We start from the raw sequence: 11,773 nt of genomic DNA on the forward strand, positions 1-11,773 counted from the left end.
TGTTGTTTCAGGAGGTGTTCGCTTCCGCTGCTGTTTTTAAAAAAATTTAAATTTTTTTATTTTAAATTAATTTTTTATGTTTTTTTATATATATTAATATTAAAAAAATAAAAAAAATCTCATATATTTTAAAATAAAAAACATTTTAAAAAATAATTTATATTACTGTTTAGACACCTTTTACTGACAATATTTTTATGTGGAGTAAATTGTTTTTATGGAAAACAAGTTTGTATTTATGGATCATTAATATTAATTATATCTTTTTTTTAAAATGGTGATCATGAGTGTTGAAATAAATTATGATGTTTTTCAAAACCTTGATATGGAAGGCCGGCAAAACACAAGCTACACATATGGAGCTGGGTGTTTTATTGCAAGGTTGTTAAAAATATTTTTTTACCATGACATGAAATATACAATATAAACTCAGATTATAAACTTGAATTGTAAAATTGCAAAAAAATATTTTAACTAATTATATAATTATATATTGACAATTTCAATCAAGTAGTAAATAATAATATAACACAATTAAAATAAAAGTGAAATAAACAATACAAATGTCCAAACACCTTAAAATACATAATTCAAATAAAAATTCATATATAGTTTAAATAACTTAAAAATACGAAAGAAAAAAATAAGATTGAACAACTATGTTTTATTGATAGAGTTTCAGAACATTTTCTAGATGACAGGTCTTGAAACACACTGCAGGCAATTAGTGAGATGATACAACATTCTAAGGTATATCACAAACTTCAAAAAAAAATTAACAGAGACCAATACAGTGAACCCGTGACAACGAGAACAAAAAAAATACAAAATGACATCAATTTAATCTCATGCCACCTCACCTTCCACTTTTTTTATGTTAGTAACAAGTCCTAGAAATAGCGTCCAAATATCCCACCAAGCAAGATATGTATTTCAAGTTCTCTCCGAGTTTTTGTCGTCTCTCTTTGTAGTTAACAAATGGTTAGTCTAAAACACAGTATTTCTTTCTATATAAATATTCCTATCTCTTATTTTATTCATTTGATTCCTCACCATCTATCTCTGTCTTCCCATGGTTTCGATCCTCCGATCATGCCTTCCCGGCCTAAAATACAGTATAAGGCTTTCCCATACCCAAGATTCTCTAATTCTGGTGTTAGTCTGCTAAGATTGAAAATTTGAGATTTGAGTAACGGGGAAAGGGGAGACTAGGGAGTGGGGACTATGTAGTGGAGTGTCAGGAGACTCGGACAGGGAGGCAGTAAATTTTTTAACTTTTGCGGGTTAAAACTCGAAATCGGTCAAACTCAGTCAAACTCGTAAAATCGGTCCGATTTTACCGATTTTGACCGAGTTTGACCGATTTCAAGTTTTAACCCGATTTGATACGTTATATGCATATTGACTCGTAAAATCATAAAATTATAAGATTCAACTCGCGATCTTAACAATCTTGTTTTATTATGCATCCAGAGTCCCGAACTCATTTGACCGTTCACAACCTTTCTTTTCCTTCCATATTCCTGAAGTGTTTTTTTTATTACTAAGTTGACGCGATTTTATGTATTGATTTTTATACTTTTGATTGTCCAGCATGACATGAAAATATTATGATAATAAATTAAAAATCAGAATTTTAGGTTACTATTCTAGAATTGAAAGATGAATGACGAAGATTGACGTAAAAATTAATATATTTTTATTTTAAGCATAGAAACCTTCAATATGCTCCCTCAAGTTTTATTTTTGTGTATTTTATCCCTATTCTTCTAGTTTTTTACATTTTGGATATAGATTTTATTTGTTATCATGTTTTGTCCCTAAAAGTTTAGAAATACAAGAGAAAGTTGCTGGGGGAGTTAAGAGGAGATATAAAATATTAAATCAGCCACATTTCGAATATAAAATGATCGATATTAATGTCAATTGATTTATCTTTAGAGAAGACTTCAATAAAAATTATGCTGAAAAAAGTAATTCGGGACTTATAAAGTTTTTTTTATTCGATTTGATTTTTGTTTTTTAGAATGTCTAAATGATATTTTTTGGTCGAAAATAAATTTATTAGAAGTCTTACAATTTGTTTGCAAAAGGTTTTCATGTAAAAACAAATTAAAATTTGGGTTTTTAAGGGTCTAAAAACTTGAACCTCGGTTTTCTAGCTATTAGATATAATATAAATTAAAACAATAGACAAGATATTACTTGTCCATGCGAACGACATGTTATCCATTTTTTTTTATAAAAAAAATATTTTTTTTGTTTTGGTTTTTTAATTTAATTTTGAATTAATAACTTTCCTCTTATTTTTTTAATTATCTTGTTTAACTATTGTTTTCATAGTAATTAGTCTTTCAAAGGTTTCTAGAATTTCACAATACCTTAAAAAGGTTACTGTGATTTACCTTGAAGTTTTTTTTTTTAAAAAAATTAAATAGATTAATGGTGTTTGTATAATGCATTTATAAGATCGAGAATTACAAATACCTAGCAACCGAACTAAACCTCAAAGATAAATGCATGATATATAAAATGAAAAGGATATCGTATTTTTATATGTTTTTTATTTTTTTATGAAGATCAACTTCCTGCTATGATTTTTAATTAACTTCTACAGCTTTTTTAAATTATTATTTAATATATTTTAATTAATTGTATTAGACGCATACATTATCTTTCCATTTTTTAATTAATCAATTTTATAATGCTAGAAAACGGATTCACAAAACCAACAGTTTATTCTCTTACATTATAGATTAGCTTGAATATTACCCACAACGTAGCACGTATACACAGGCTAGTTACTATAAAGAAAAAAAAAGAAAGAATAATATCTATAAACCATTCACTTGATTTTGAAAAAATCAATTTCAAAAGAAATTTACATGTTATCACTTTTGCATAAGTTTTTTGGTCATGTAGATTAAAGAGTTTCTTCTCCTGAAAATGAGGCAGTAAACATTTTTAGTAAGAGAGAGCAAAAATACTAAAAAATTAATTAAATCGAAATAATCGAAAAAACTGAGCTGTGAAAAAAAAACCATTTAGAATTTTGAAAAAAACTGACCGGTTCAGTTTCGGTTTTATAAGCCTGAAACCGAAAAAACCGAATCGAACTCAAATCGAAAAAAAACCTAGCCAAACCAGGAAAAACCGAGTCAAACTGAAAAACTGAGCAAAACCGGAAAAAAACCGAGCTAAACCGGAGAAACCGAGCCAAATCGGTTTGAAACGGTTTTTTTCCCTATAATAACCGAACCGAAATCAGTCGGTTTGAACCGGTTTCGTTTTTTTTTCAAAAAAAACCGGTTTTGGTTATTTTTTTTATAAAAACCAAACTAAAAATAATCACCCTTAATTTTTAGTCACCTCCAAGTGAAGCCCACTACTCTATAATCATCATATTCGTCTTTAGAGAGTGACCCAAAAAGAATTTGATTTATAAGATTGCTGGCTCAACTCATAGATTATTACATCAATTTTGATAAATTATTTTGTTTTTAAAAATACTCTTGGTGTTGTCCCAACCTTATTCAACTTGGGTTTTATTGAGTCAATTGAGTCCTGAATCAACAAGATCATAACTTAAAAAAAAAAAATTAGTTGAAACCATACTTAAATTAGACTCTATATCACAAATAAATTAAATCAATTTGTTGGTATTGTAGTAACGGTTGCTTTTTAAAATATTATTTTTGTTCGGAAATACATTGAAATTATGTTTTTTATTTTATTTTTGACATCACTACATCAAAACGATCTAAAAATAGATATATATAAAAATTAAAATAAATAAAATAATAAATTTTAATTTATTTTTAAATATTTTTAAAATATAAAAATAAACAACTTCTAAATTGAGTGCAATAGCTATACTTTATCGGTACTAAATATTATTTAGGAGGTGGAGTATTGTGTAAAGGGCACCACTTGGAGGTGGAACTTTTATATATAAATAAATATAAATGTTAATGATATATATATCATTATACTCGACAAGTAAATCAATGTTTAAAAATATAATAATGATTGTTTTTTTATGGTTTAAAAATTATTTTTGATTTCAGCACGTTAAAAAATCTAAAAAAATATAAAAAATATTAATTTAAAGCAAATAAAAAAATAAAAAAATATTATTTTTATTTAAAAATATTTTTTTAAAATACAAAAATAAACAGTAATTTTAAATATATCCGGTAAAGGCAAGGTCATGGCCGAATAACAGATATGTCAGGTCTTGCAAGAATTGTGGAAGTTAATAAGGATTCTCTCATGACATCTCTTGTCTTGATGAGTTGACGTTAACACGGATTCTTCGAGTGCCTTGGAAGTTGGAAGTTGATAAAACACATGCATTGGAGTCGGTGAATACTAGTCACATATAATAAACTTTTTTAAAGCAAAAAAATAATATACATGCATATTTAACGCCTTTTCTTTTACATAAAAAATTAACTATGAGTTAAAAAATATGTATATATTTAATTAAAAAATAATAATTATATGTTGTAACAAGTGCAAAAAAAAAAAAATATTGATACTAATTAAAAAAAAATTAAAAAATAAATATAGATTAAGATATATAATCTCACACCAAATTTTATTGAATTTAATAACTTTATTTTTATAAAATCAATTATATATTTAATTAAAAGATAATGAAAATAAACAATCACATGGAAGTGATTAAATAAAAATCAAGGAAAAAAACACTATACATGATTGCACAAAAATAACATGAGCTGGTATTAAAAAATATTATAATTTTATTTGAAAACTAAATAAAAACTAAATGATATTTTATTAAAAAAATACACCTAATTTTTTTAATTAATCTCAATTAAAATTGAAAACTTACCGGGCCAAGCATTTTGTGCATATATTTAACTAATCTATTTTAATTAATCTAAACTTAAACCAAAAAAGTCAAAAACAATAAAGAAAAAAAAAGGGCTAAACACCTAGGTCTAGGTGGCCAAGTAAACCCACCCAAAAGAGAAATTGCCACGTGGACCTATAAGGTTAGGCTCTTACACCTATTTTTGTATTTTTTTTTTTATTATGACAAGGAGTGGATAAAAAAGAAAAAGCAACAAAGTGTCGCCTACTTGCCCAACTTTTTATCATCGAGAAGGGGTTAAAAATTGAGCATGTGATTTTTTTTTACCTAAAAATTTATTTTTTTGAATTTATTTTCACCTAAAAACATATAATAAACACTTTTATAATGTTAAATAAACCAATATATTAATTCAAAACACTTATAAACTTGTCAAAAAGCAAAACGTTAAACGTAAAAAATCTTCACTTAACCTTAATCTATTTTCTCCAGTAAAATAAAAAGAAGAAATATTTTGATGAAACTTTTCTCATTAAATGACATATGTTGAAATCAAGAAACACATTTTTCATAATTGAAATGTGACAAATAACTTTTTTTTTATTTTTTAATGGCTTTCTCTCCCCCTTATCATTTATTAAATAGAAAAATCAAAATAATAAATAAAATAAAATAAAATTCTGGACCGAAACAATATAGAAAATACTGCCCCCCCTCCCCAAATTTGCTCTCTCTTTTATAATTAAGAATTTATTTTAACACCACCACGATAATCAAGTAAAATAAATTCACTAGGCTTAATTTTGAAACAATGAACTGCCCAAAAATAAAATATGAAAAAAGGGTTCAAGGAATAAAATAAAAAACATAAAGTTCTATAAAAAAAAATACTTTGTTATGATCCACAATGTCGTGTAAAGGTATGGACAATTAAAATACGCATGCCTTTTTTTTTTTTTTTCATAATCTTAATGAGAGAAATAAGCATGTTATTTTGGTGGATGTTGATAAAAAGTAATATATATAAAAAAACTAAAACCCGAAGGCAAATTCATTATAGCCTCACTTATATTATCTTGTTTACTATTATAGTGTAATGATCCTTTTGTAATTCTAAAAAAAATATTTGTCTTTGAATTTGAGATATTTTTATCTTTTTCACACAGTAAATTAGTTATTATTAATTTATTTGGGTTATTACTGACTTTTACATGCATTGATAAATAGTTAAATAAAAAATAAAAAATCCCAAACCAAAAAAACTAACACTGTCTGTCGGGCACGGGTATTTTTGCCTTCTCCTTCTGCCAATGCTAGCTATTGAAAAAAAGAGAGGGGGGGGGGGGGGGGGGGGGGGGGGGGGGGGGGTATTCTGGTCACTAGAAGTTATAAAAAGAAGGTCGGTAGATCTGATCTCACCAACACGAATATAAAACCCGAGAGCGCCAAGACTTGGCGGCCGCTTAAAAAATTCAAATTTCACGGAGGCCTCCCTCCATTCAAAGACACCGAAAAACTCAAAATTCCTCAAACCCCTCTTTCCCTCTCCCATCCGCTCTCCTCTCCCTCTCCCATCCTCTCTCTCTCCCTCTCCCTCTCCCCTTGTGTGTGTGTGTGTCTAGATCTGGGGATGTTAGGATCGAACCAGTGAAGAGGAGGGTTTCTCACTTTCGTCAGGTAAGACTCTACTTAATTGAAAATCACCCCTCTCATTTTCCAGGTATTTCCAGAACAAATCTCGTCCCTTTCTGTTTTCTTCCACTTGTTTGATGCATTGAAATTGCTGACTAAGTATTTTTTTCCCCTTTAACCTGATGCCCAATTCGAAGTAGTTAATCTCAAATCTGTGTCTACCCAATTTACCTAAAAATCATGAACTATTATTGCTTCTGGGATTTTTAATTTCAAATCTTTATTAGACCTGGAATAATAATAATAATAATTATGGTTAGAGAGCAAAGGGTAGAGTCCTTTTACACCCGCCTCCGCGAATCTGTTTCAACTTCGTCCCTCTCTCCTCTACTTATATTTCCCTCAACTTCTGATGCAGACTCCCTCTGTGCTCTTAAAATTATTTTCCACATTCTTGAATCTGATTCTGTCCGTTACGCTTGCTATCCTGTTTCTTCCTTCCAAGAAATCCACAAATATGCTGGTTTGACTTCACTTTCTAGTGAACCCATTTCAATCCTGTTAGTAAATTGGGGTTGTCAGCGTGATTTGAGGTTGTTGCTCAATTTAGGCCCTGCTGCACGTGTTTTCGTGGTTGATAGTCACCGCCCCATCCATTTGCATAACTTGAATGACCAGAATGAGAGTGTGGTTGTTCTTTACACGGGCGATGACGAGCAACAAGCTGATTTGGCTTATGATTTTAAAGTTTCGGAGTTGGCTAATGCGAGTGAGTTGAATAGTGATGACGAGGGGGAAGAGAACTCTGACAGTGAAGATGAGGAAGATAGTGAAAGTGAGGGAGATGAGGATGATGGGTCATCAAGGAAGCGGAGGAGGGTTTCTAATGAGGATGAAGCTGATCCAGTTCAGCTTTTTAGGAAATTGAAGAGGGAGTATTATCGCAGGGGTACTTTTCATGGAAAGCCCTCAGGGTGTTTGATGTATGATTTATCGCATTTGCTGAGGAAGAACACGAATGAGCTGCTTTGGTTGGCTTGTGTTTCTCTGACTGATCAATTTGTTCATGAGAGGTTGACGGATGAGAGGTACCTAGCTGGGGTCATGGAGCTGGAGCAACATATTAACAGTTCAGGGAATTTGGAGGCAGTTACTGTGGTGACCCTCAAAGATGGAACAAAGATTCGAGCACCTGAGTCTTCAAGGATTGCCTATGAAGATGAACCTAGACTTATGTTGTTGAGGGAGTGGAATTTGTTCGATTCAATGCTGTGTTCTTCATATATTGCTACAAAATTGAAGACATGGAATGACAATGGAATGAAGAAGCTTAAGCTTCTTCTTGCTAGAATGGGATTTGCCCTAGTGGATTGCCAACAAAAGTTTCAGTACATGAATCTTGAAGTGAAGAGAAAGATGAAAGACGAGTTTGAACGATTTTTACCCGAATATGGGCTTTCTGATTTTTACTACAGGAGCTTTCTGAGGCTACATGGGTACAGCTCGAGGGTGTCTGCAGCAGATGTTGTGTATGGTGTCACTGCTTTGCTCGAGTCATTTGTGAGTTCTGATGGGTCTTGTGCTTCTAAGCAGTTTGGGGTAGCTTATGATGCTCTGTCCTTGAACAATCTTGACAAGTTGAAAGCTGGAATGCAACAAGCGATCAAGGTCCAGAGGGCAATTCTTAGACAAGGAAGTGCAGCAATAACGAAGAGTGGTTCTATCAGAAGTGGAAGAAAGTTCAGGTGGGTGAAGCTTGAGGATTCAGTGGATACAAAACTGTTGGGATACCCCCAGGCTTTGACTAAATTCTGCTATTTTCTGATGGATGCTTTGAGAGAGAAAGGTGCCAGGGCAAAGCCTTTGATTTGTGCCTGCTTGTCGCAAGAGCCAAACAAGATGTTGATTGTTGGAGTTTGTGGGAAGCCTCGTCTTGGGGCAGTTCAAGGAAATGCATTTGGGATTGCATTCAGAAATGCAGCTGAAGAGATTGGAGCTGAGTTCTTTCATGAGTTGTTTGAATCTTCATGGATTGTTTTAGACAAAGGTGTAGTTAATAACTTTATGATCAGATTAACTGAGAAACTGTGATATAAAACTGTCAGAAAAACTTTTGTTGTACTGTTCTCAGGAGAGGACCTATGTTTCTCTTAGTTTTTTTTTCCTAGTGTGTTTCAAATAATTAGTAAATGAGAAAAGAAAATTTATTTTATTCTGCCAAGAATAGTTTCTTTCTTCTTCAAAAGCTGTTGTATTGTCATTAAGTATTGCATTGACTATAGTAATTGCTAAAAGTAAAATCTGTTGGCGAAATATATTTTGCATTAGATAAATGCACTGACGTAGCAAATTATCCTTGTGCCATCATAGCTGTTAATCGTAAAGATTTGGAGATGTTCAAGTTAATGTTCATTGTTCAAGCACTATGCTTTCGCTTTGACTTCCTTCTATAAGTTGCTTTTGAGTATTGGGAGTCTGATATAATGATAATGTTCATATATTGTGGAATGTTATTCAGTGATATTATATTACTCTGCATGTTGCTAGCACAATGTACTCAACAGGGTACACTGGTTCTAGTGCAAGATCCATTGGTGGTGGTGGTTGGAGGGTGTTCTAGTAAGAGCTTCTGAGGTAGACAGGACAATAAGGCCTTATCACAGGCCTTGATTGTTCTTTTACGAGGTAAGCAATATGGACCACATGATGGCCTTGCCCTTTTGCACCTTGCTTTGGTTACTAGCCTGTCAAACCAAGTGCTCAGCATCCTTTCTTTGATTTTGTTTGAAGCCTCGCCTCTTATCTGACTCCTTGAATATTGGGAGTACTCTTATACCTGATGATTAACATGAGCTTAGTGTTAGCAACATTTTGATGTTTTCTTCAATTATCTCGTTGACAATTAATCTTTTGATCAGTATAAGGTTTTTGGATCATTAAGATATCAGAATGGCATATTAGTGTATTTATCCCAGATGTAGAAACTGTAGAAGTGATCCAACTTGAATTAAATGTGCATATTTTTCGTAAGAGCTTGAAGAAATCTACCACTTATTATTGTGAGAAGTGCTCTTCGAGTGGTGACCTGTATTTTTCTCACTGAGAAGTACAAAAGCACAGTCTGCACACTTTTGTTTCTTAAGCTTAATGCCGCATGGAAACCTTAATGACTTTAGAAAAATAAGGAGATATTGCTGCTCACTTTAGATCTAGAGAATGAAGAGAGGAAAATCTGCTTAATCAAATTCTCACCGGATTCCCACACCCAGTGCGACCTTTTCTTTTGCATTTATATATATTTCACTCGTTCTTCTAGCTTTTCTACGTGATCATTGATTGTTCTTCATCATCAAATTGCATCTATACATTGATTGCTAGGTTTTCTTAAACCGTCTCTTCATAAGAGCTTAGTTGTAAGCATAGAATGAGTCCTGGAATGAAGCCGTAGCAGCATCCCTATTGTAATACCTGCAACTCTAAAGCAACATGTGCCTTCTTAGCTGCTCTTATGGTTCCCAGTTCCCATTTCTTTTATGTATCTTGTCATACTGGCATTAATGACTTGAGCTTCATTAAAGTTATTGCAAGTAAGATGTAACTTTGCGAACTCAAAGCCCTTTTCAAATAATTTCAAGTACCCTGTGATGACTTGCTATGTCTGCATGACTGGAATTTGATCTGTGAATGTTATCCCTGGGCCCTTCTTCACTGCTTTTAGGAACTTATCCCCTTTATTGATACTATTTTTTTATTTCTTTATTGAAAATTGATTCACGGATCATGATAAGATTTATATGAAAAACCATGCTTCTAATAGAAAAAATGTTTTTTTTTTATATCAAAATAAATAAGTGAATAATGAAAAGGGAGTTTTGGCTAAAGGAATGCTTTTTTTTCCTCCTAATTTAAAGCATTTGAATTTGTATGAATTTTTTATTCAAAAAAACCATGTTGTTGATAAAATAAAAATGCATAAATTAAAAAATAACATCTTGACTAAAGAAATATATTATTTTACTCTATGATTTAAATCATTGTAAATGTTTCGAGGATTTTTTAAAATTACCATAAAATTAAATAAAATTTTACTTTGAAAATGGCCCCACAAAATCACGTAAACAAAAATACTTGTTTTGCAATCTATTGAATAAATAGCATATGCATTGAGTCCCTGTTATCAAGATATAGATTAAAGAAAAAAAAACATTAATATCAAGTTGAAGAGAAAAAATCAGTATAAGTTTATTTCTTATTATATTTTCCTATAAAATCAGTATATTTAAAAATTTTATTATCTTTTTTTTTGTCTTAGAAAAAACCTTTACAACAATTTCTAGGGTTAATATTGGCTTGATCTATATTTATATAATAGGGTAATTCCTAATCTATACCCACATGCCTAATTAAATCAATTTTATCCTTAAATATATTTTAAGTTTTTAATCTATCTTTATAGCATGATTTTTAGACTAAACCAACAGAATTTATCACTTGATATGCACAAAAAGTACTTCTATTTGTCTAACTTGCAAGGGTATTTTGGAATTGAAAAATAATTATGTTCAAAACACATAAGTAATTCTAAGTTGTCGGGGCTGAGAGTTTTACCAGGATGACAAGTTAGAAACTTAACATATATTCAAGGATAAAATCGACTTAATTAAATATAAAGATATATTAAAAAAATAATTATAATTGCTGAAGATGATTGATTATAATTGATTAAACTAAGAAAATTGAAATAAAAAATATCGAAAAAACTTAACTGTGGAAAAAAACCGATTAAATCGATTAAAATTTTGAAAAAACTGACCGGTTCGGTTTTGGTTTTATAAGCCTGAAATCGAAAAAACCGAACCGAACCGAACCCAAACCGAAAAAAAACGAGCCAAACTGAAAAAACCGAGCCAAACTGGTTTGAACCGGTTTTAGTCCTAAAAAACCAAACCGAACCGAAACTAGTCAGTTTGAACCGATTTCGGTTTTTTTTTTAAAATTTTTTGATTTAATTATTTTTTTTTAATAAAAACCAAACGAAAAAAAATGATAACTCCTATATTATATTACAGGTAATGTACTTATCACCTTTATTGAAAAATTTGGGCCGTAAAAATTGGCTTAGGATATGCACCTTTATTTATTTTTTAATTAAATAATTTCTCAATAGCTAATAATTTAAACTAAATATGTATAAAAATGTAAAACATATTATTTACTTTTTGAAATCTTTTTATTATTTTTAATTTTAAAAAAATGAAAAATACTTTGAAACTAGCTCACTGATATGCTATAATAAGCGTG

General features: G+C 30.6%; 1 protein-coding gene across 1 annotated transcript; it reads left to right on the top strand.

Annotated features, from left to right (window-relative positions):
- The first annotated feature begins 6,303 nt into the window (after positions 1-6,303).
- On the top strand, positions 6,304-8,687 carry LOC7454686 (uncharacterized). The gene has a single exon (XM_002321637.4). The coding sequence runs from the start codon at positions 6,785-6,787 to the stop codon at positions 8,561-8,563; it is 1,779 nt and encodes a 592-aa protein (XP_002321673.2). The 5' UTR covers positions 6,304-6,784; the 3' UTR covers positions 8,564-8,687.
- Positions 8,688-11,773: the final 3,086 nt, after the last annotated feature.

The sequence above is a fragment of the Populus trichocarpa genome, chromosome 15 (genome assembly GCF_000002775.5).
Source record: "Populus trichocarpa isolate Nisqually-1 chromosome 15, P.trichocarpa_v4.1, whole genome shotgun sequence".
Taxonomy (NCBI): Eukaryota; Viridiplantae; Streptophyta; class Magnoliopsida; order Malpighiales; family Salicaceae; genus Populus; species Populus trichocarpa.